General features: G+C 49.5%; 1 protein-coding gene across 1 annotated transcript; it reads right to left on the bottom strand.

The window, feature by feature from the left end:
- Positions 1-2,214: 2,214 nt before the first annotated feature.
- On the bottom strand, positions 2,215-6,625 carry IRX6 (iroquois homeobox 6). The gene is made up of 7 exons (XM_059481579.1): positions 6,581-6,625; positions 5,239-5,484; positions 4,935-5,044; positions 4,347-4,654; positions 3,727-4,224; positions 3,409-3,510; positions 2,215-3,206 (listed from the first exon to the last, which is right to left on the bottom strand). The coding sequence occupies exons 1-6, from the start codon at positions 6,623-6,625 to the stop codon at positions 3,410-3,412; spliced, it is 1,308 nt and encodes a 435-aa protein (XP_059337562.1). The 3' UTR covers positions 2,215-3,206; position 3,409.
- Positions 6,626-24,925: the final 18,300 nt, after the last annotated feature.

Raw genomic sequence — 24,925 nt, 5'->3', positions numbered from 1 at the left:
TCAGGGGTGTGTGGAGGAAGCAGGAATCCTCTGCAGCAGCCCCTCTTTGGGGAAGGAGGTGGACAGGGGGCAGAAACCCTGAGCCAGGGGTGTGTGGAGGAAGCAGCGGCTGCCCGCTGCCTCGGCCCTCACTTTTCGGGGCTGACTCCGGCCCTCGATGGATCGGGCTGACGACCTTCAGCTCTGGGCACTCGGTGGCGACCGCAGCCCGGCTGTGCCTCACCTGGGGCCGGGCGGCAGGGCCGCTGTCCCCGCGGGGAGCGGGCCGGGCGCGGGGGTCACCGCGGGGGCGCAGGAAGGGCCGGGGGTGCCCGGGGAGCCGCGCCGTCTCGGCCGCACAAAGCCGCCTTTTCATCGCGGCCTCCTGCCCCCGCCGGGCCCGTAATTGTCTTTGACAAAACTTCATTAGCGAGCGCGGCGGAGGCGGCGGCGGCCCCGCGGTCGCGCTGGCTTTGAGCGGGCGCAGTGGAGTGTGCGTGGCCCCGCCGCTCCCGCCCGGGGCCATTAGCCCGGCGACTTTGTTTTAGAAACTTCCCACCCCAGCGGGGGACGCGACAGCGAGCCGCCCCCGGCCGCCCCCGCGGCCGCTAATTGGGGGGCGATGCGGAGCTGCGGGGCTGCTGCCAGCGCGTCCCCGCCGCTGCGGAGAGGGGGAGACCCGGCCCTGGGGAGCCAGGAGGGGTGCCGGGAGGGCTGGGGTGGGGGTGTATCTGTGTGTGTACGTGTGTGTGTGCGTGCGTGTGTGTGTTTGTGTGTGTGTGTGTATGTGTGTGCGTGCGCTGCTGCGGTGCCCCGGCTCCGGGGGGCTTCACCTGGCGCGCCCGGCTCCCGTCCCGCCCCGGCCCCATCTCCCCGAGCCCGCCCGGCACAGCCCCGCTGCCCCCGCTCCGCCGGACAACCCGGGTTCAATTCCCAGAGGAGCGGCATTAAAAAGCCCATCTCGTAGCAAAGCTCAGACAGAGACGGTTTAAATACGTTTATTATGGCATTGGAGGCGCTGAATCTGTTCGTGCGAGCCCGTTATTTTAGTTTTGTGCCTGGGCGCACGCAGGCTCCGCTGCCGGTATTAGTTCTCCATCAATCCCCGCTCTGGTTTTTAATCAAAACAGTATTCGGAATATGATTCCCGGAGATTATATTTTGAGAGATTTGCGATACATATCTTGCCGGCGTGACAGATTGCAAGGGGAGTCCTGAGCGGGCGGGATAATCTGCATCTCGCTCACTTGACCTTTAATAAAAGGGGAGTAAAAGTAATAAATGAAAAATAAAAGTCTTAAGACTCCGGCAGGTTACCTCCGTGCCTGCCTTAAAGGTACCCCGAGGCCTCCATCCGCCTAATTAATTCCCTCTCCCCGCGGGTTTCGCGGCTCTTTGGCGGCGAGGGCAGAGCGAGCCGGGGGATTGCGGGGCCGGGGCAGAGCCGGCAGCTCCGGGAGCTCCGGGCCGCCCCGGGGGCCGTGCAGGTTTCGTGTCCCGTGAGCAGCTCGGGAGGGAGATGCAGAGCTGCCTCCCCGGGGAGCCTCCAACAAAGCCGCGGGAAACAGAACCGGAGGAAGCCGGGTCGCTCCCCGGCAGGACGGGACAGAGCCGGGAGGGAGGCCCGGCCCGGCTCTGCCGTGCGGACACGCGTGGGAAGCCTGCACGTGTGCTCCCAAGGCAGATAATACCTGTCCTCTCCGGTGGGCGGAAAAGTCGCCTTGCAAGAACCCTTCGAAAGGGCCTAATGCTCTTTATTACAAGCCCTAATCCTTCAAATCCGACTTGAAATAATGTTTATCTTTTCGCAGCTTAATTTCCCCTTCTCTGAGCTTCGGGTCACTGCAACAGACTGCTGCTGCACCGCCTCTTGTCCAGGGAGTGCGGAAAGCCCCGTGGCCGGGCAGCATCTCCGGCGGAGCTCCCCACGGGCTCTCACCTGCTGCCCTCGTGTGCCCTCACCTTCCCCTCCCTTTCCCCCCCGGATTCTCCAGAGCCCGACAAAGTTTGCCTTCTTTCCCAGTGCCCTCTGCTCCCGGGAAGGGCCGCGGCTGACGCCGGGGCAGCCCCCTCACGTCTGCCTGCTTTGACCTGCAGCTCCTCCTTTCCCCTACGAATTGCTTCCCCAGTCGCAAACCCAGGGGGCTCCCAGTCATGCAGCCCCACTCGCCTTGAGTAGCCTTTAGTAAACATATAGAAGTCTACTCGATATTCAAGATTGATTTCCCTGATTTATTAAGGCAGAATTCATTGGACTCTATTGACCACAAATGACTTAATGTAAATGCTGACCCCGGTGAACTTGGAAATAGCAGGTATCGGGTTGATCTATAGATGACCTCTTAATTACCACAGTTATTAATTTAAATTATTGCCACTGCTTCTAGAGACAGGAACAAAGAAACATTCTTTCCTCATCCCTGCTTGGTTTATTAGTCCGAACACAAAGTGTTTGATGACACTTTTAATTAAACAGAAATAATGCAGAGATACGGTTTCCCTTTCTCGTCTGTCCTGTAAAGTGCAGCACTGCTCTTTTGACTGACTGACGGCGGTGACCCACTAACAACGTCCTACTTCGCCGCCCGCTCGCCACCCGCTGCCCGGGGGTGCCCCGGCCGTGCCCCGGGGCGGGCGGCGGTGCCCGGGGCCGCTCCTCCCGGGCTGTGCCGGCTCCTGCCTGGAGAGCTCCGAGGTCACCGGCGGCTTCGTGGCGTTCAGCTCACCCGTGTTAATTAGACTCCGAAAAATACTTTCAGCGGTATCTATGTACAGAGACGGGGAAGAAACAGTCCGGCGTAACCTGCGCCGCTTCTCCTCCTCCTCCTCCCCGGGAGCGACTGCGAACTGGTGCCCCTTAGCAGAGCAGGGCGCTGAGCAGAGAGCACGGGTTTGGGTGGAAAAGGAGAAACAAACCACGACGTGGAGGGAAAAGAGAAAATACTAGGGTGGGGGTTTTTCTTCCTTTTTGCAAAGACGTCAATGGGCAATACTGAACACATGGCAGGCGAGCGGCGGGGAGGCGCCGGTCCTAAGGCCGCTCCGCCCGCCGCGGCCCCCGGCCCATGTGCGCAGCACGTTGTGCCGCGGCGGCCCTTCCCGGCGAGGGCAGGGCGGAGCTGCGAGGCCGCCGCCGGCCCGGGGACAGGTTTCTTTCGTTCCGTCAGGGCGAGCGCTTCCTTACAGCCAGAGCCCCGTCGCCAGCGCCCGGGATGGGGCGGGCGGCCCTGCGGGACGGAGAAGCGGTGATGAGCTGGCGCTGAGTGGCCGCGGGTCGCTGCCCCGCCCGGACGGGAGCTCCGGGAGCGGGGCAAGGCGGCGGCCTTGGCGCAGCGCTCTCAGGCCGGGGCCGCTGCGGCGTCCCAGGGCCAGGCGGGCGGGAGAGCGCTTCGTGCGAGGTGGGACCCCGGCGGCCGGCCCGTCACCTACCTCACCTCCGCAGCACGGGCCGGAACGCCGTCCGCAGCCTGTCCAGGCACGTCCCACCCAGCTCGGTGCCTCCCGGGCCGCCCTTGGCGCCCCGCCCGAAGCCTGCACAGACACAAGCGGCTCGCGGTGGGCACGGCCCGCTCCCGCCGCCCTCCCCTGCCCGCTCGCCTGGAGCGGGGAAGCCTCGGCGTCTGCACCTGACACCTGGGCACGGCCGAGCACCGGGGCTGTCGCTGCGCGGGCGGGCTCACGCCGCGCCCTGCGTCCCGGCCCGGCCCGCGGTCCCGCCCGTCCCCGCGGCCCCGCCGCCGCGGGTACCTTCGCCCGCCGCCGCGAACTGGCACGGCTCCCCCAGGCCGCGGTGGGACGCGCAGCTCCGCGGGAGCGGCTGCAGGCTGAAAGCGGAGCTCCGGAAGGCCTTGGCGGGCAGGGGCTGCTCCCCCGCCGCGCCGCCGCCTCCCTCCGCGCCGCGGCCCTCGGGGCTGCCCCTGCGCGGCGCGCTGGCCCCGGCCGTGCGCGCCAGAGACCAGATGCGCGGCTTCTCCGCGGGCGCGTAGGGCGGCGGCGGGCCGGCCAAGGAGGCGGGGGCGAAGTCCGCGGCGGGGGCCTTGGCACAAGGAAAGGCGTGGAAGGGGCCGGGCAGGCTGCAATCGCTACGCGGAGCCTCGGGCAGCGCCGCGCCCAGGCTGGGCGCTTCCTGCAGGGAGCTGGTCCGGCCCTTCTCCGGCTTCCCCGCCTCCTCCTCCTCCTCCTCCTCTTCCTCCTCCTCCAGGTCGCTGAACCGCAGGTCCTTGTCCTCCTTGTAGCTCTTCTGCTCTGCTTGGACACACACGCGGAAAAAAGGGGCGGCAGGGCGTTAGTGCGGGTGCGGGGAAGTTGGGGGGCCTCGAAATCACTTCGAGCCTACTTGGAGGCGCCTGTCTGCCTCTCCCGCCTACCTCTGCCTTCACCCTCCGCACTGTATTCATCCTCTTCCCTCGGGGTTCCTTCTTTCCTCTCTTCCCCAGCTTTGTTCTTGGGAGACCAGGTCATTTTGTTTTCTTTCTTAAGCCTCCGTCTGGCGTTAGCAAACCAAGTGGACACTTGCGTCAGGGTCATTTTAGTGATGATAGCCAGCATGATTTTCTCTCCTTTGGTGGGGTAGGGGTTTTTGCGGTGCTCGTACAGCCAGGTCTTGAGAGTACTCGTCGTCTCTCGCGTCGCATTTTTGCGTCTGGCTGAACCACCGAAATCCACCGTCCCGTACCTGCTGGGAGATGATTAGGGATGGGGGGCCGGCGGGAGTCCGGCAAGAATCCCCCGGCCCGGCCGCAGGCCGATGTGGCCCCTGCCCACCCGCCTTCCTGCCCCTGCCCTCCTGACATCGCCGCCCAACTTCGGTTTCCGCTGTCTGCTGCTCCCGGGCGCCTCGTTTCTTTTGTACAACGTTTGTCAGGTCGGAGCCCCCCCGTCCCCCTCGTTTGATGTCGACCGCCGCCTCGCAGGGGGATGCTAATGCTGCCGGGCGCTGATCAAAGGGGTTTTACCTGTCGTACTGGTACTGCCCCAAGGAATGATCGTAGGAGTAGTAGGTAGCGGGCTGCGCGATTCCCGAGTGCAACGTGCCGGCGCCGTCTTTGATTTCATACTGGGGGTTCTGCAAGGGAAGCGGCGGCGTTTGGCGTCCAGCAGAGCCCGGCATACCCCCGGCTCCCCGCGGCAGCCGCGTCCCTCCGCGCCCCCCATCCTCGACGGGCCGGCCCCGCTCCCACTCCCCCGCCGCGGTACCGACTGCGAACCGCGAAGTTTCTCCCGCCTGTTGCACCCCGTCCTCCCCTCCGGGGCACTCACCAGCGCGGTGTAGAGCGCGGCGGGCTCGGCGCCGTAGGGCAGGTAGTTGCCGTAGCCCTGGCCGGCGGCGTACGGGGCGCTGTACATGCCCAGCGCCGCATTGAGCTCGGCGCGGCCGGGCGCCAGCAGCCGGCTCTCGTACGGGGCGCAGCACAGCGAGGCGGCGGCCGGCGCCGAGGAGGCATCCGGCCCGGAGCGGGGGGCGGCCTCGCAGCAGGTCGTGCTGGGGCTGGCGGGCACGAAGAACTGCGGAGAGGAGAGAGCGGGACGGCGCCGAGTGACTGTCGAGGCAGCCCCATCGGGGGGAATTTAGGAGCGTGTGCGCGCCTGTGTGTGTGCGGAGAGGGGGGGGGCGGTGAGGAGGGGGATAGGAAACGCGGGCTGGAGCAACTAATTATAGAAACCGGGAAATAAACCGGATGGGAAGCAGGAGCTCTTAGGAAGGGGGCACGATTAATCAAGCAGGCAAAACTTTAAGGAAATAATTGCTCTCGAAAAAGGTATAAGATCCGTAAGGCTCCGTCCTTCCCGCCCCCGCTCGGTCCATCTGCATTGATTTAAAGGCAAAAAGTTGCGATTACAGTTAATTTGACAATAGACACAGCAGTAAATATGTCAGCCAACGCAATCGAAGGCATTTGATTTCAATAACTTCAAGGGGACAGCTAACTTCCCAAGCGAGGGAGGCACATCTTGCAGTGATTACGGTGTATAAATAATTCTACCAAAAAAAATCGTGACTCCAAGTACGATATAGCTACGACTTAGTTAATACAGGGTGCCTTGGTGTGAGTGGGGGATGTTCTTCGGAAATCGCATGGGGGGAAAAAAAACCCTCTCGACAGATCCTAATAAAACACAGGAAAAGGACCGACCCGTGGAGGAAGGAGGGAGGAATCGGCACAGCCCGGTTCCGCAGAAACGCGAGCGGAGCCCCGAGCCCGCGGAGCGCGGTTCCCGCTGCCCGCGCACCCTCCGCGCTGCCCGGGCGCAACGGTGCGAGGGGGATGCGCGGGCTCGGGAAGCGCTCGTAGCTGGGATTTATGTTTTTTTATTTGTTTGTTGCACTTAAAACTGAACGGTGAAGGGTGGGGAGGAGGGGGAATTACCGGTTTCCTAGACGCCTTTGCTGTGCACACTGCGAGTTATTTGTTTAAGCCTAACACAACACAAACGAGACATAAACACACACGCACATTTTTTAAAAAAAGGCTCCAGATGTGCCCTTTTAAAAAAATATTCTAAGTAAGGGAAAGGGAAGGAAAAAAAGGAGGGGGGGACAAGACATCTGGACAGCAGCAGCAGAATCTAAACAAAAGTGAGTGCTGCTCACTCGCCTTACCTGTGAAGTGGTGCTGTAGGGGTATCCGAACTGAGAGAAGGACATAGTTGCTCCTTATTTTTGGACCATAGGCAATATTTTCCCCCCAAGATCGATTGTAACTAAACCCTGCTTCAAGATGCACCTTCTCACACACACATTTCCACGTATGGCTTTTTTTTTTTTTCTCAATTATAGATGATTGCACTTAAGAAAAGCAGCCAGACATCTGAGGCGGGGGGGTGGGGGAGGGAGGGAGGAGGTTGGTGCCTGGATTAAAAAAATAGGCTACCCCCCACTTCCCATCGCTCTTAATAAATATGTTTGTATAGAGGGAGTTTAAAAAGCCGCCCCACATGTATAGAGAGTTTAAGTGCAAGGGGGCTTTTTCCAAGAGGGGGGGAAAATCACGTAGGGCTTGCAAGATACGGAGCTTGCTTGTATTATTTTCTGCTCTATAGGTCTTTAGCGTTCCTCGGTGGGCGAGGAGCGGGCTGACGTCACGGCCCTGCCGGCAGCGGCGGGCAGGAGCCGGCAGCGCCCCGCGCCCGCTCCCCGCACTTGTTTCAGCTCCGTTCCGCGTTGTGTGTGATGCACGTCACAGGCGGCACTGGGGGTGCCTCGCCGTTGGTCTTTTTTCCCTTTATTTTTAAACACGATCAAAATTTGTCAAAGGGGAGTAATTATCAAGCGGGGACATCGCGGCACCCGCCAGCCCGAGCGTGTCCCGGCCGCCGGGCAGGGGTGCCGGTGGCAGCGGCGGTGCCGGGAGCACCCAGGGAAGCGGCTCTCGAGGGGGGCCCGGCCGGTGCAGCCCCCCGGCCCTTCTCGCTGACCTCGCCCCCGTTCTCAGGGCCGGGCGCTGCTGTTCAACTCGGCCCCGGTCCTGCACCGAAGCCGCCTCGGCGTCGCTGCCCGTCGCGGCGGCCCGGAGAGCAGGAGCGGGGTCAGAGCTTTCCCCGCACAGCGTACGGCAGGGCAGGGGCCGGGACAGAACACGGGCCGCAGAGCAGCCCGAAGCCCATTCTCCAAGGAGTCCCGAGCCCCTTGTTCCCCCTTAGCCCCGTGATGGTCCCTCCGGGGACGGGGGGCCGGGGCGGTGGCAGGTCAGCGGGGCGGTGATGGATGGATGGATGGATGGATGGCTGCAGCCCGGCCGGCCCGCTACCGCCACGGCGCAATTGCATCAATTAACAAATGGAAATGCCCTTGTTTAACCAGGGACTTACATATTACGGATTTGCCTTTGAGGCGAGATCACCGGGAGGTAAACCGGGATTTCCCCCCCGCAAGAGCTGCCAAGGCGCTCCCGAGCCGGACAGGGCGCTATGAATTGCCAGTGGCAATTCATAAAGAAAAAGAAAACCAAGTCAAAACGCGGCCCTGGGCGGCCCGGCAGCACTTGTCCCGAGCACGGCGGGGCCGTGTCCTGTGGAACCGGCGGTCAGCCCTGGCAGCCTTGCCCGTGCCCGTGTCCGTGCCCGCCCCGCCGGAGCCGCTCCGCTCCGCCCCGCTCCCCGACGGGTGGCGCTGCCGATCCGCGAGCGATGCGCGCTGGCCCGGCCCGGCCCGGCCCGGGGGCTGCTCCCTATGCACACCCCAAACCGGGCGGCCCCTGCCCTGCCCTGCCCTGCGCTGCTCCGCCCGCAGCCAGCGAGCACAGCCGCGACGGCCCCGCCGGTCCCTGCCGGAGCTGCGCGCTGGCTCCGCGGTCCAGAGGGCTGTGGAACGGGCTGCCCGCGCCGTCGGGGATGCTGGCCTTGGGGCCGGGACGACGCGAGAGGAGCGGGGTGCCCGAGCCGCGTCCGCCCCGCCGGGGAGAGCGGAGGGGCCCGGGGCTCAGGGCCGGCTGTCACAGCTCTCTGTTCCGCCCGCAGCCTGGCGAGACGGAGCGCTGTGAAGCCGAGCCTTGTCAATTGTCGTTAACAGGGGCAATAACTTAAAATTCAATAAAGAACACCTTTGGGTAACATTACTGCTAATTATTTAATTGCAAGAATCCCTATGGGGAAAATTATGCTAATTATAAAGTAATAAAACCACTTGTTCTAAAGCACTTAATTCAGCAAAATTTAGTCTTTTCACCAGAACGCTTTGTATGTTATTTGATGGAAGAAACAACAAGAGGCTGTGTGCTCATCCTGCCTGCGGCTCAGAGCCCAAAGGAGCTGTCGCTGGCAGTGTGTTTGTGCTGGCAGGTTGCATGCAGGGCTCTTGTCCTTGCTGAAGCACTAAAACTGGGGCAGAATTCACTGTACAAAAAAAAAAAAAAAAAAAGGATTTTTATAACAGAGATCATGCAGATCAATACAAACATTGCATTTCCCAATCTTTACCACGCACAATCAACATGAGAGCAATTCTGTTACCTGTCAGGTATGTTGTAGCTGAGCTGAGCTTTGGGAAGTGGCCTTTCCCAAGCTAGCTCTCTCCACTCAGCACTCTGCCCTACGGAGATGTTTCAGCAGCATACTTTTTTCTAGACATGCTCAGGAGCCATCCAGATGACCCCTTTAATTGCCCTTACAACCTGGGAGAGTGAATGGCATTCCTATTAACAACTACAAGTTCTGCTGTGCTCCCCAGCTCTTTAGGAGGACACAAACTCTGTCTCTTTGTGTTCTGAGCACTGCCACCATTCACTCAGCCTGTCCATCACTGAGCCACCCTACTCTGCATGTCAGAGCTGCCAAAACATCTTTCTGTGATTTGTAAATATTGGCATAAACCTTCTGTTAACAAGTTCCTGAACCCGGCTTGGCAGAGGGTAGCTTTGGGTTGGAATGTGCAATTTGCCATTTTTGTCATTGCAGGGAATCAGCTTCAGCAGCCCAATTTCCATTCTGCACATACACCATGTCTCGGAGAGACAAGTGATGCTGTACATGGTCACTGCAGATCTTTCTTTCTCTAAATCTGTGTCATCTCTCTCCTGCACACAAGCATATCATCCCACCCACCCCCACAGCGTGCATTCCCTTCACCCAGTCATCCTGGTGAGGAGTGTGTGACTACAAACACGAGCAAAACCAGAAAATGATCTTTCTTGATTCACAAACTTTTGTTCTTGAAAGAGAGGACTGCGAGTCTTAACTGTAAACATTTCTGCAAGCAGTCCTTCTTGGAGTGAGGCACGAGTTCAAATGCAGCCAACAATGAGATTTTTGATGCTTTTAAAATCAACATCATTTGGTTTAGCTCTGATACTGCTTTGCTCGGGAGGTAATTGCAAGGGGTGAAAGTGACAGTATGTGTTTCCCACCGATGCAAATGCAGCTGCTGATAACTGCAAATGAAATAATAGGTTAATTGAAATAAGCAGGGGAAGAAGAAAGCAACTTCAAAAACATGGAGCAGAAATGTGGCTGAGAAGAAAGTGTCTTTAAATTTTAGAATACAGGGGAATTTTTTTGGCTGTTGCTTTTTTGTACTGAGAAAATGAAAATTCTTCAAGTCCATGCATGAATAAACAAGTACAGCTGGGCAGCCTAATACATAATTTATACAGATCAGTCACTGCAGATTTAACTGAATAAAGCCAAAATGAACACTAATTGTTTTGACAAACTAAAATAGTGTATATGATGGCTTCTTGTGAAGCTTGCTGGTACTGTCCTTATCTCAGTGGCTATTTTCAAGACCGATTTCTGCATGAGGGGTAGAAACATATAGAGACAATATAAAGATTAATATCTTGTGGAAGATAAAAAAAAATAGTTGCTTAACATACAAGCAGAAAATAGAAAGAACTGTCTTCAGGAGAGAGAAGAGAACTGGCACAGTGCAGTGTGGGACCAGAGCTGATTTAGGGGGTGAGGTATTGCTGAGGTAATGGGTGGTACCCTGTTGGCTGAAAGCTAAACCTGAAAGTAGTATTTTGTTTTTGTCACATTTGAAATACATGGGGAATAAATTTGCCTTTGGATACTTGTCTTCTGAAAGGGGACATCCAAAAAGTTGTCAGTGAATTTCTGGGCAGTTATGTATGTAGGCTCATTAATCTAAGAAGCTACACACTTTTTGGTATGTGCAGAGTGAGAGAAATACAAAGGTGGGGTTTGCTTTGCTTCTCCAAACCCTCTCATTGAGATGGATGGCTAAATGAAAGCAATTTAAGATATCATTTGGAAATAAAGACACAGACAAAGGTAATAATGTTCACAGGGGTCCCTAAGCACCATTCTGTGTGGGTTCCTTTGTGTGACACTGAGCTGCTTCTTCCTCTCAGTCCTCTGCAGGGGCCTCCCCCTGCCACCTCGCCCTCCTCCTCTTCTCCAAGGACTGGCAGCTCCACTTGGCTCCCAGCATCACTTCCATGATGATCAGTGGGTTTGCTGAATCTCAGATTATCACCATGTTTGCTGTGATTAAGTTTTGGGAAATGGCTGTAAAATTTACAGTTGGGTGAGTGTCACTGGAATTGGAGGATGGTGGGACCCAGGGCTTTATTCTGAACCATTATGTTCCCAGTGGCAGCCAGGTGGAAGCTGGACATGAATCTTTGCCAGGCTCTGGGGTGGTATTTTCCTTGGGTCTGGGGCCATCACTGACTTGTGACCACCCCAACTTGTGAAAACATACTTTGCTGATGAGAAAACACTTTTTTTGTAAGGAGTGCTCCACATCTGGGTAGCTGAGCACTTCTGTACTGGCTTTCTTCAGGTTATCTGTAGATTATTCTGTAAAGTACAGATTCATCTACACAAAGATACATCTACACAAAACCTGTGAGAACTTCACCTCTGAAAGCTTGTTTGCCTTTGCTGGGATGTGGGTTAGTTTATGCCAGGAGACTTAGGGCAGCTCTCGTTCAGTCTGAAACCTCTGTGGATTCAGTTTCCAGTAAAATCAATTAAAAATTTTTTAATTTTTTTTTTTGTGGTGAAGCTGGTCTGACACATCATGAGCTGAGCTCACCATTAACCACCCAGCTGTGTCTCTGCTCTCATGGCCTTTGTATCAGCTCATGTGCAGTGTAAAAGAGTCTTTGGTGTGAAAGAGTCATGTGGCTGATAAATTGTAGGGTTTTAATTTAACATCACCTTAGGTATAGTTTGTCATTTTTGTCCTGTGGCAGTGAAAGGCAGTTTTATTCCATTACCTACTTTGCCTTGCTGTCATTTCCAGGGTTTATTTTAAAATTAGGATGCTGGCTACATGCAACTGTGCCTTCTCTTCCAGAAGCTGGTATTCTTCACCAGCTTCTGTGCACTATTAAATGTGAATATCAGAACTGATTCCTTGTTTCCTTTCATTTTTAATTTACAAAACCCCAGTTGGGTTTGTTGTACAAACACTATATTAGAAACATAAAGAGCTCATGACTTGTTCCAAACTCAGAAGATACTTAACCCAAGACAGTTCCACCCCATCAAATCTGTTGAGCCTCTTCATTAGTTAACATCTGAGTAAGGAAAGGGCTCAGCTGGACTCCCCCTCCAAATCCTGTCTGAATTAACTCCATTTTGCATTTGTAGAAATGAGTGCAGAACAGGACCCTCTGGGTGGTTCACTGAGGGCTCTTCTGCCAGTCCCCTTCAGGTAATGCAGGTTTTTCTTTGGTCTTTCAGCAGATTTCAGCTTGTGCTGGGGGCTGTGGGCTTTGGGGAGGAGTGGCTCCAGCCCTGGGCCATCTGCAGCCCTCTACTCTGGGGAAGCTGGGACCACTTGCAATCTCACACACAAGCAGCACTAATCTACAATAAATCTTATGAAATCAATAAAAATATGGAAAGTATATCATTTTAAAAGAAAAAACACATGAGATGGCCATTAAGGGCACAGCCATTCTAATACCTGTGTCTGGTTGAAACTGCAATTAAAACCATTCCAATAATAAATCTCCTTCCAGTCTCGTTTAATGCTTTTAACTTGCTTGAAAGTTCAAGCTGGTATCCCAAAAATGTGCCAGGACTTTCACAATGTATTTTACAGTCTCATAAATAAATATGGCAATTAATCTAAGCTATATTTCTTTCATATTTGATGACAATTTATTATGACACTTACTAATTCAGTGCACAAAAACTCTAATGCACTTAAAATCGGATTTCAAACCAAACATTTTATGGGAAAATATAGTATTGATCATCCATTTAAAGATATCGTGTGATGATTCATAACCTGCTATAAAAAAGGATCTTATGAGGACATGCAGAATGAGTTTTGTGGATCATTCTCACCACAAAATCCAAGATGTGTAGTTCTCAGTGATGTTTTAAATTTCTGTTTGGAGTCTTTGCCTATAATGTTTTGATGGTTTATGATAGCAGCTTTAAGAGAAAAGATTTTTCATATTTAATTTAAATTAAATGAATAATATCGATTTGGTATGTGAACTTTTATACTGTCCATTTACACAAATTCATGCACAAAATTTGTTCTTTTCAAGGGTAATTTTCACAAGTTTGGTTATGTTAATCAGGCTGTTTTGGCAATACTTATTCTGCTGCTTTGTCCTTTAATGAAGACGTGACCCAGGAGTCCCTCGGCTTCAGATGCTGCTCTTGCTGCTGATGTGATGCTCCCTGTGCAGCTCTGAAAGCTGCAGTGCCTTGGACTCTGACGTGCCAGCAGCAGTGATCTGCAGTCAGCTGTCCCAGCCCTGAGGGGCATTGCTGGAACTCTTTTCAAAGCTGGAAAACTCCAGGAGATACATCCCAAAAATGCAGGCTGGGGTGATTTATGTGGACTTGGGCTCTGGTGTGGAAGGAAGGAGGGGCCTGCAGCCTGCTGTGTGCTCTGTGTGGGTTCACACCCAGGCTGCCCAGGACAGGCTTCTCCAGTCCTTCAGCACGCACCTGCAGACACTTTTCCATGGAAATGCTGGTTTGGTTTGCCCTGGGGTGGATGAGCCCTCAGAGCCTCTCCAGGGCTGTGTGCAGTGATGGACTTCAAATCCTTCCCTGCAGAGGGAGAAGGGCATCAGAAATGGCAAATATCTTTTTCTGGCTTTGTAAATCATCAGTGTCTGCATTTGTGCCCTGGCCAGTCCCTCCTTGCTCCTGCCCACTGCCTGGGGTGGCTCTGGGCTGCAGGGGTGAGCAGGCAGCCCCTGCTGCATCCCAGGCTCACCTGGAACAGATGCTCTGCAGGTACCCAATTGCTCATCTCATTCTGAGATTCTTAATAGAATGATGTCTCTTCCAGTTTGAGCCGCCCATAGTTGTGGCCAGCTTAACTATTTTCTGGATATCTTTCCTTAATGCCATAAGTTTAGAGTGGTGGCACCAATGCTTGGAGAGATAGCAGAAGGAAATAAGTACTGAAGGCTAAAGCACGTGGTTAAAGAAGAGTCTCATTTATAAATCAATTTTAATAACATATTTAAAAGCTCTCACATTTGCCTTTAATGTGTTTCCATTTCCCCTTTGGTCATTAATATTTAAAATATTTTTCTTTACTGATCTTTTTTTTTTCTATTGTGTCCTTTCTAACTTCCCTTTCTCTCTTTAATCTGTAATGAGTGAGTTTTTGAAAAATGCATAATCCATGAGAAATTCAGATAATTTGATACAGAAAAAATCTTCAATCTCTTGAAAGAAATTTCAGTGGAGTTGAGTAATTGTTTAAAAGTTATTCCAATCAGTTTAACTCATAAAAAGGTATTTGTCTTCACTTTGATAGACTTTCACAATGAGAAGGCACCATTATTACTACTAGGAAGTAATAATGAGCAGTGAAATTTTTGAAATAAAGATAACAACCTTTTTTTTTTTTAAACATTTTTTCAGGAAGCCAGTTGTGGGCAGAACTTCCTTCCATGAGTCATTTAAGGGCATGAACTTTGCTGGAAATCCATTCAGCTTGCATGGCAGAGCCTGCTTTACTTTTGAAAATGGAATTTGTGTTCCATGGTTGTGCCCATCTCTCAGGTAGAGATTGTCACTTCAAATCTCCTGTAAATGGAAGAAAAGGAAAGGAGTGAAGGAGAAGGGTCTGTCTAGGACCTGTCTCCTAGTTGGGTAAAACCCTCAGGTATATGCTTTGAAGGAGTCATCATGTATTATAAATAATGTGGATTTTAGAAGTGATGTCCAGGTGCAGCTGTGATGTGGAGTCATCAGGTATTATGAATAATGTGGATTTTAGAAGTGATGTCCAGGTGCAGCTGTGGTGGGGGTGACTGCAGCCACAGGTGGGGCTGTGCTGGCCCTGCTGCCCCACAGTTTAACTGGAGATTGCTCAGGGCTGATTATTTGCAGCTCCCCTTTAGGACAGGGAGGAGCCACAGCTGTGGGGTGTTTGTTAGGTAGATTTGTTGCACCTGGAGCAGGAGGGAGGAGCTGGGCTGTGGTTTGGGATGAAGAGTGGCTGGCAGCAGGAGCACGAGGCTGCAGGACTGGGGCTGCCCAAGGTGGGTGAGGAGTGTGGTGGTGTCCCCACTGTGCTCATGGTGTCCACTTGTGCTGGCTCTGGGAGAGGCAGCACTTCCCAAGGGCCTTCCTGCCTGTGGGGACAGAGGGGTGGGAAAGGGGCTGCACAGAGAGGAGGGGGTTTCCTGAGAGTGCCTCTGTCCTTGCCCCAGGCACACAGCAGCCTGGAGCTGCAGTAGCATATCATCCTGAAGGAGATACAGGAGCTAAATTTAATGTGTTGTAAATTCTCTAGAGACAATGGGGAAACCTCCAGAAAATAATTCATTTATATATTGTAGGGAGGCTCTATGGACAATGGAGTGACATGCTTTATTGTGGAATAGAGTAATGGCTGCCCATCAGAGCTACTGGAAAGGATTTTAGACACTTAGCAACATTGGTTTGGTATTTTAATTTTACTGCTCTAGTCTTTAATTTACTCTGCCTGGGAAGAGCTTATCCTGTTCATGGCTTCTGCTGGGTTTTATGTTTTTATATATATATATACATGGATATTATTCTCAGTCCATTATTCATCTATGAATTCTTCATGATTTGTAAATGGGCAATGAAGCAAAGAATACTAAAATGTAACAAAGATGGAATAGGGATGTGCAGTGTTTATTATTTTCAAGGAAGAGTTTAAGATGATGTTGTGGGATGTTTAAATGTCTACCCAGGCAGTGCTACAGCTCCCATGGCTATTTTGTTTTGTCTTCTCATCTTTGTAAAATTTGTGCTGGTCTTTGAGTGGCTGGGTTTAGCACCAGAGATCTGTAGTGGTGGAGGAGATATTTGTGTATCTTTCATTCTCTGGGAGTGAAAGGTGAATTAGGGGTACCAAATCCTGATGCAATGAGTGGTGGCTCTGCCTGGGGGCACTGGGGTGACCGTGGGAGGTGCTGCTTCTCCAGAGTTTCAATTGCACATCACAGCTCAGGCTCCCAAAGGCTGAACCCTGAAGGATGGACAAAGACTCGTTCCTCTGCTTGTTTTGTTCCTCATGCATCAGCTCTCAGTGCCTCTTTGATTATGCAGAGCTAGCAAAAGCCTGAGCAAATGTGCAGTGGGCAGTCAGCAGTGCTGGAATTGCCTTATTGTGAGGTCCTTGCCTGGCTTGCTTGTCCTCATTGCTTTGTGTCTTTTATCAGTCAGTAAAAATATTGCCCCATACAATGTTTTACCTGTACTTTTCTGTTGAGCCTAAATATTTATCAGTCCTCCTGCTGCTGGTGGCAGCCTGTAATGGGGTTTTGCTGTGGGGACGGCTGGTGGCCTCCCTTGTGTGCTGTGCTGGGCAGGGATGGGGCAGGCAGGGCTGCACAGGGCCCTGGGCACTGCAGCTGTGGGCACAGGTGGGAAATGGCCTCATTCCATCTGCCCCCAAGTCTCTGGCCAGGTGGCTCCTGTTTGCAGACAATTCTTGTGCAGGGTGGTGTATTGCTCTCCTAGGTTCTAGTTTGGGGCTGGGTAGCACCATGACTGCCTTCTTATTATCTCTGTGCCTTTGATTTGGTCATGGGTGCTAAAAGAGCCCTGGACAGTAGCAAGTGAAGTTAAACCTTTGAAAAAAAAACATAATAGAAAGAAAGCAATAGGAATAGTGTTTAGTGTCAGACTAATTCCTTTATGAATGGCTAAATGCCACAGATAGACTGTACACAATCAGTCTCTAGTATTGTGTGTGGAAGCAGTGTTCAAAGCTAGTGAAAACCCATGTTGTTTGTAGACATAGAGAGTGAACTCCACAGGGAATGCTTCAAATTGCTGTGGGAAAAATGTTCTTGCTCTGCCTAAGGATGTTTGTTTATTTTTTAGGACAGCATCAGTATAGTCTGCACTTGTACTCCTTTTTGCCATTTACTTGCCCCATATTTGTCCTTCAAGCCTGCCTGGTGTGGCAAAGGGATGAGGTGCAGCTGTTTTATTGGAGCTTAGGGAATGAGGGGTAACAGTAAGAGACATCTGGCAGGCCTTTTACATCAAGGAAATACAGAAAATTTAAACCCCAGTATCCTTCATAAGTCAGACTTAGTCATTAATGCCCAATGTTGGTCTTCCTGGAGTCCCAGCAGTGGTGGCTCTGCTGGTTTTTGATGATTTTGAAGAGTTCTGTTAGTGTTTGATGCAAGTTGTGACTGCCCCCAGATCTTTTTTTTTTCCTCATCTCCTGAGTGCTTCACTGCAAATATTACTTGCCTTCACTAAACTTGAGTCAGTCTAGTTTGTTTTCATAGTCTTCAAGAAAGACACTGGTATAGTATATTTAATTATTAAACTAGAAGACAAAGAGTGTTTTGACAAAGGTAGAGGGACCAGAGCAGGTGACTTGGATTCATTGGTTTAGTATTAGCCTAAAACTGCTTCTGTTAAGGGAAAGCTTTACTATTAACTTTGGCTATTGAACAGAGCTGCTAAAATCTCTGGGCTTCTCAGGCAGTGAAGTGAAAGAGCCCTCCTGGAGAAAGATGAGCAAAAGAATGACCCAAACTTCAGTCCTTGCATGATGAGCATTATTACTGTGTAACAAAAATAAAATACCTGACAGTGTTGGCTTTTCCTTCCCAGGCTGGCTGCTCTGTGCTTGGTCTGAATGATGTTTCCTCTGGTTTGGGCCTTTGCTCCTCTTTCCAGCTTGCTTAGAAGAATTGAACCTGTTTCTGGTAGTGCTGTAAGGATCAAGCTTTGGGTCTCATAAGTGAATTTGGCACAATAGAATGTGTCCAGGGTTGCAGTGACCTCACTGGGTTCGAGTATTGCAATTTTAATTTTAATCTTGTAACCCTCTGTGTGTGTGCTCAACATCAGCTTGCCTTGGGTGTGCTCCCTATTGGACTTTAACAAGAGCTAATCAGTTTAAATACATCTGCAGTTGTTTTTTTTTTTTGCATCAGCTCAATGAGGTCAATTTAAAATTTAATTCCTAAAGCTGTTGCAGGGATTCACATATTGACAGGTCAAAGAATTATTGAACACCAATTGAGCGACAATCCTTGGTACCTGTTTACATCACAATGTCCTCATGGCTACGTCAGTGCCTGTGGACTTCAGGAGCCCCATCTGAGTTTGTAACTCATAAGGGAGAAATAAATAAAAGCAGAGAGTGATGTGAGTAACAGTCCCTTTCATGAATCCAGACCATTGTTGAAAGCACATCAAGCTGTTGGTAGATAAATATTTTTCTGGAGTGAAGAACAGAGAAGCATGTGACATTTCAATTACTACTGTTCATATTAAAATGTAAATAAGTGGCTTCTTTACTCTATAATTCAACGAACCATATAATTATGATCTTATGATATTTTCATAGCACTTGCAGAAACATATGGCACTTCAATAAGCAAACAAGGCAAGAAATGGAATTGAGGATTTCTATGATGTTTGTTTGTGTCTCTGTGGCTGTGTTTTAACCTCTTTGTTTTAAATACCTCATTTCTTAATTTAGCAGTTTATATAATGGGAATGAATTTACATGAAACAGAACTGAGCCTTGTGGTTGGGTTACTGCTCATGTCCTTAATCTGATGTAGGAGTTTTCTGCTGAAAAAACTCCACAACTCCCAAGCAGCTCAATAGTGCTTAAGATGTATTGCCAAAGCTAAATGATCATTAAGGACTGCATGGGTCAGTGCCTTATTAGTGTAAATTATTTTAGCTCCTGCAAATCCTTCTGTTCAGAACACCATGCTGATAGAGTTTCAGACTCGTGGTCTGTGCAGAGGCTATAAAAGATTGATTTGACTTGTAATGTTTCATGATATCTATGACTCAATTCACAAGACCTATGCAATATCAAGGCTTGAACTGGGGGGGGGTCGCTCAGCCCTGACCTGATTCAGTAAAATGCCTTTTAACTGAATTTTAATAACAATATGCAGTAAGGCACTCAGCAGCTTGTGAGTTTATTGATCAGTGTGGAAAGTGTAGTAATATTATACCCAAAGTCTTTGTTTATAATCTCCTTCCCATCCTGTGACCCCTGGTCTGCTTTATGTGCAAGTTATTGTTTTCCATATACCAAAATGCAGAGAAGGGAAATGGAGCTGTGAGCTCCTTAGGCACCAGCTTTGTGTGTGGCAGTGTGTCTGTCCAGCCCTGTGGCATTTTCTGCTGGCATGCCAGGAAGGCTCTGCTGGGGATGGCGTTGCTGGAGTGTGTGTGTGCTGTGTCCTGCCCTTGTCACTGTGGCAGCCCTTGCTTTACTGAGGGGATGCCAGAGCAGCTGGGATGCTGTGCAAAGTGAGGTGGCACTGAAAATCCACTCCAGTTTGCAGAGGTGGCTGCTGATTTCCTGCCAGGTGAAAGCATCAGAAGTGGCTTGCTGTGTTCATAGTGGGCCTCAGAAAAAATAGGTACTGGCTTTTGTAGCAGCAGAGCTGTAGGAGCCCCATCCTGCTGCAACATTCGCTTTTAAAAAATTGTGTTTTCCTTAAATGCTGCTAGGTGATACTTCAGAGTAGCAGGGTGTGCTCCTTTGGTCACTAGAGTGTGATTTCAGGTTTCTGAGATACCTGAGGAGGTTTGTTTTTCCAACCACAGAAGTACTTCCCAAGTTTTCAGGGTTTCTTAACTCTGCCCAGTTTGGTTGCTGATGAGCAAAGGAATGGTAATTCAACTCAGTTGTGATTTAAATAAATAAAAAGACAGGGAGGAAATCAAACTGTACCTCAAAAGGGATTGCAACTACAATGAGATGTATATCACACAGTCTAAATGATTGGGATGGTATAATAAAATATTCACAGAGCCTCTTGAAGTACATGTTCTATAATATACATTTTAAAATAATGTTGGGTGTTATTGGCTGAAAGCAATTTATCATTCACAGTGAATTTTAGATGTAGCTAGGCTCTTACACTGAGCTAATGCTCAGCTTATTCCTTTTATACTCTGTGTTTTGTAATATTCTCCAGAATTAAATTAACATTGCTGTTTGAGACTTTGAAGCTTTTTTTTTTTTTTTTTTTTTTTTTTTTTTTTTTTTTTTTTTTTTTTTTTTTTGCTGGGGGAGGAAGGAAGGATGAGAGTTGAAGCTCTGAATGGGTCATTCCCTGCAAGCACAGCACTGTGTTATTCTGGAGCACTGGCTCAAGGAAAGTGGCTTTGCAGTTGCTGCTGTTCGTGTCAAGGCAAGTGTTGTACACAATATATGAAGTGTAGCGTAAATAATTTAACTAGCTCTTGAACATGAAAATAGCAACATGATAAAGTAGCAAAACATAACAGGTTTCTAGCCAAACAACACATCACTGATTAGTTAGCCTAGCTAAAACAAACAGATTTTTTTTTTTCTCGAATGAAACTGATTTAAATGCAAGGGGAAGACTGCAGAAAGCCCCATTTGCAGATTAACAGCACCCTGGTTATTGCAGCTGCAATAACTTCTCCAAGGACAGCTGAGCTGGGATGTGCACTAGTTTGCAGTTGTGTGCGTCAGGAGAGAGGGTTGCTGGCATCTCTGGCAGTACCTGTTTGAGCAAAGTGTGACATTTCAGCACAGTGACTGCACAGGCCAGAGCTCCTGGAAGCTCCTGGGCAGGCTTGCAGCTGGAATTGTCACACTGACCTCCAGGCACTTTAGATCTGCCCATTCACCTGCAAAACTTAAGGATAACATTTTTCCCAAAATATACAAAAGTACCTTGATGTCCCTGCCAGTTCGTCTTGCTGCAGATGGATGAGCTGTTTGTGCTGTAGGCTCTCTGTAGTTTATTCCTCTATTTCCAGTAGCATGCAGACAGTCAAATTTTAAATCATGGTGCTGTCAGACCAATTATTCTCTTCAATTAAAATCTAGTTTCTGACTAAGCCTGAAGGACTGGCACTTGTGTGAGTTTGTGCCTGCCTGAGAGGGGAGGCTGATGGCAGCACGTGTGCAGAAATGCTGAGCTCCTGTTCTGAGCCAGGACAAGGGGCAGCCCTTGCAGGGTGGGGCTCTGCTGAAGAGCAATTCTGAACAAGTCTTGCTTGAATTGTTGTAGATTATCCTAAAAAAGCCTTAGGTGCAAGATTCTCTTCTTGCACATCTCATTTTAGGCATCAGCAGCAGTGTGTAGGGAAGGCAAATTCGCTATTGGAACTATCAATAAAACATAGTTTGTCTGTTAAATTAGTAATTGTGAAAAAAGCTCCCAAGGTTTTTATCCCCCCCTTTTTATTCTCTTTTAATTATTACAAAGCCAGTTTTAAATCTTGCTGCAGGTGGAAATGTGCCCTTGTAAATCTTGACAATGCTTAAAAATCTGCAGGATACCTGGAGGCCTTCTTGTTGGCCATGGGTGTCGAGGGAGGTCTGAACTAAAACGTAATAATGATTAAGTTAAATGCCTTCAAATGATATTTTGGGCTTGTTCAGTGGCAGATAGATGCCCTTTGGTGCTGAGGAGCAGTGAGTGTCAGAGGGTTGGCAAATACAAAAGTGGGAAGTGAGGATGTTTTCATTTCTTTTTTGTTCTCTGTTGTGATGATAGAAGTGGAAGGAGCTTTATGCTGTGCTGGGTTATGCAATTCTGTGATTTAAGGCTGAAACTCCTTTATTACAAAGCTCATTTTCAATGTGATTTCTTTTTTCTTTGGGGAAAAAAGTCATAACTTTTTTTTCTTTTTGAAGCAGCAGCTTCTGGGACATTGGTTAAGAATTGGGGAGTTTTAAAAATGATGATACTTTAAAAATGTTTTCTGCTTTTTTTTTTGTTCTTTTTGAAGTTTATTTTAATACTCTGGGGCTTATTTTTAACTCCTTGGAAAGCTTGGCCTAGAGACTTGATTTGTTTTGTTTGGCTCAGCTTACTGAGAATAAGGATGTCTGGGTGTACTTTGGAGGGAAATATGAGAATTAAAGACCTGTTTTGGTGTGTAAAAATTATTGTTTATAATTTAAATGGTTAGAAATGGAAATAGGGGTTGTTTCTGGCTCAGTTTGCTGGAGAAAAATGAGCTGAGGGAAAAGGAAGTGTGCAGGGGAGACACCTGGGAAGGAAAATGAGGCAAGGAAGGGCTGTAGAAGGTGATTTACAGAATTCACAGAATCATTAGGTTGGAAGAGACCTTAAAGATCGTCCATGTCTAATCTAATCCATGCTGTAACACCTCCACTAAATCATGGCATCAAGTGCCACATCCAGGATTCAGGAGTGGCATCATGGCAATGGGGACCTTGGGAAGCTGTAAGGGTGCTTTGTTACTCTCCCTCCATGCAAGCACTGTTTGATTAACTTCTCCTCATTGAACCTCGTGGATATGAAGCACAGCAGAAAGGACCAGCCCAGCAGTGAGTGGCCCTGCTCATCTCGCACAGTCCTGGATTCAGGATCCTGGCTCAGGAGGGATTTTGGGGTCCTGCTGTAGTCAGTGCCCTGCTGGGAGTGCTGACAGCTTTGGGAGCAGGGTGCATGGTCCCCCTCCAAGTGGGAACCTGCCAGAAGGGTTTGTGGCAGGGTGAGAGGTCGGTGCCTCACCCTGCTGAGAGCCAGCACCAGCCCCAGCTCTGGTGGTTATTTTGGAATGACCTGGATAACTCATAGGTTGCTGCAGTTAGACTGCCATAAGTCATTGAGGAAATGATTGCTTCTCATCAACAGGAGTTTTTGGGTGACTGAAGGAGTAAAAGTACATTATTCCATGACAATTCTAAGTCTCATCAGATGCACATCTTCAGTAGCAGATGTATTTGTTGCAGAGGCATCTTCCTGTTATCCTCTCTGTTGTCCAGTGCACTGGAAACACTGAGAAGAGAATGGCTCTTGGACAAGGGATTAGTGGTTTTTCACTCTCCACACTGCCTGAAGTACTGGGAAAAGATTTCAGTGGTTTTAGTGGAGTGTAAAGTTAGTGAGACAAGTGACTGTTGAATCCACTGCAGGGGCACAGAGTGACCCCAAGAAAATGCAGTTGCCCCCTGGGTTTGGCAGTTCCCCACCTGGCCCAGGGCTGGGCTTGCTGCCTGCACTGTTTGCAGCAGCTCTCAGTGGCAATGGGAATGAGCAGCTCACCAGGTACTCGGCTCATCCACCCTTTGCCTCACCAGCATTAGCTTGTTATAACCAGTCCCACAGGACTGAGCCAATATTGGGCTGACTTTCTGCTACAGAGGAAATTTCAGGCATCATATTGATTTGGCCCAATATATTATATGTGTATTTATTTGCCAGCAAAGACATACAGAAGTACTACTGCTGTGCTTTAATACAAACTCAGCTGTTTGCTGATCAGCAATGACTATTCAAATTGACCAATCTACCTCACCCTGGCTGGAGATCAAGGGATCAGCACTTAATTTCATTCCTTGAATAAAGATTTTTATATATATATATTTATATATATATCTCCACATGGAAATATCAGAACATGAAAGGTTAAATCAATATGGAGTTTTACATTGCTTAAAGGGCATTTGCATCAAAGCAGCCATGAATGCAATTCACTTGTTTAATGAATTTTTTATGCTTATTTAATGAATTTCACAAAGGTGTTTTTCATAAAATGGATAAGGACTTCCAGTTTTATGAAATAATAAAAATGGAACTGAAGTTATGAAATGAGCAATCTCATTAGTTAGGCATGATATATTCATATGAAAGTGTACATGTTTCTGAATTATTGCAAGCAGCTCTATTGCTTGAACTGTAACTCGTTATAATAGTATTGCAAATATGCCTTTAGTTAAGATATCAGAAAGTGACAGAAAGAAATTAGATTTTGATTGTTAATAATTATTTAATTAATACTTATTGTATTTAGCATACCATGGATGTGTCTTTCCTTTGAAAATATATGCTTGTATTCTTCATTGATAGTGAGTGAGATGCAGCACTATTCCTATCCCCTTTTTGCAAGAATTCTGGCTTAATTTTGTGTTTGAGAAGCTTTACTCTGTTTTATTATCCTGATGAACAGAGGAAAATATTATGATAGTCTGCCAATAGCATGAACGTGCCTATTTTTTTGCACCATGGGAATCTGTGATCTAATGTACTTTGGAATTGCATCATCTTGCTGGAAAATTCTCCCAACTTGGTGGCACTGCAGGAGTGAGAGGGGATTGTGAGCACTGCTTGCTTAAATAACCTGACTGACTGAACACTGCAGTGTTTCTGCTGCTGGGGTTCCATGATCCTTTCCAGCAGGAGCTGCAGCAAGGCTGCTGCTCGCCCTCCAGTGTGCACAGGACAGATGGATGTGGTAATTCTCTCTTATTAAGTTGTGTTTGAAGTCTGTCCTGACTTTGAGCATGTGGTGTTACCTTGAGGTTCAGTGGGGTTGTTCATGGGCAGCTACAAGCTTGGGCAAAGAGTTTGTGTGCTGAGTGATTGCTGTCAGCTTCTCTGTGTTTCCAGAGAGAAACTCTCTGCCCACCTGGGCATCAGCTAGGGAATGTGCCCCAGCTCCCTTCACCAGCCTGGGTATTTGCATTGTGCTATGGGTACAAATGATTTCCAAGAATATTTCCTTTATCCCTTCCCTCTGCTGCTTTGGCTATTGCAGCCAAACTTTGCCTTTCCTTTCTGCCGTTTTGGAATGACTCACAAGTGCCTTATCCAGAACAGAGTGTGGTAATGACATGCAGTGAGGCAGCTCTGAGTTGAGGGAAGGAATCCCACTACCCAGCCCTGCTTCTTTACAGCCCTCGTGCTCTGCCAAGGCAGCAGGCAAGAATATTGCAGTAATAAGTGATAAAGTGGGACTTTGAAAATTAATGTTCTTGCCTTATTAGGCATCCCTTGTGCTACACTCTTAAGTAATCTTGTTAAATATGTGCATTAGGACACAACAAGGCAGGGCAAGATGGTAAGATAATGATGGTTTGTTAGAGGAAAAAGTGGTTATTAGAGGAAAAAGAGAAATGAAAGGCCTTTTCACCCATGAAGGGTCATCATCCCGCTCTTTGGCATGCTTTGGAGCCTTCTTGTGATTGTGCAATTGGCCAAATAAGATAGTTGGAGGGAAATAAGGTAGCATTGACATCTGCTCCTGCCCTGTCACCTCCTGCAGGTGTCACCTCCACTGACAC

This window comes from Ammospiza nelsoni, chromosome 13 (genome assembly GCF_027579445.1).
Source record: "Ammospiza nelsoni isolate bAmmNel1 chromosome 13, bAmmNel1.pri, whole genome shotgun sequence".
Classification (NCBI taxonomy): Eukaryota; Metazoa; Chordata; class Aves; order Passeriformes; family Passerellidae; genus Ammospiza; species Ammospiza nelsoni.
The sequence above is the reverse complement of the archived record's forward strand: the minus strand, read 5'-3'. Positions and strand labels throughout refer to the sequence as shown.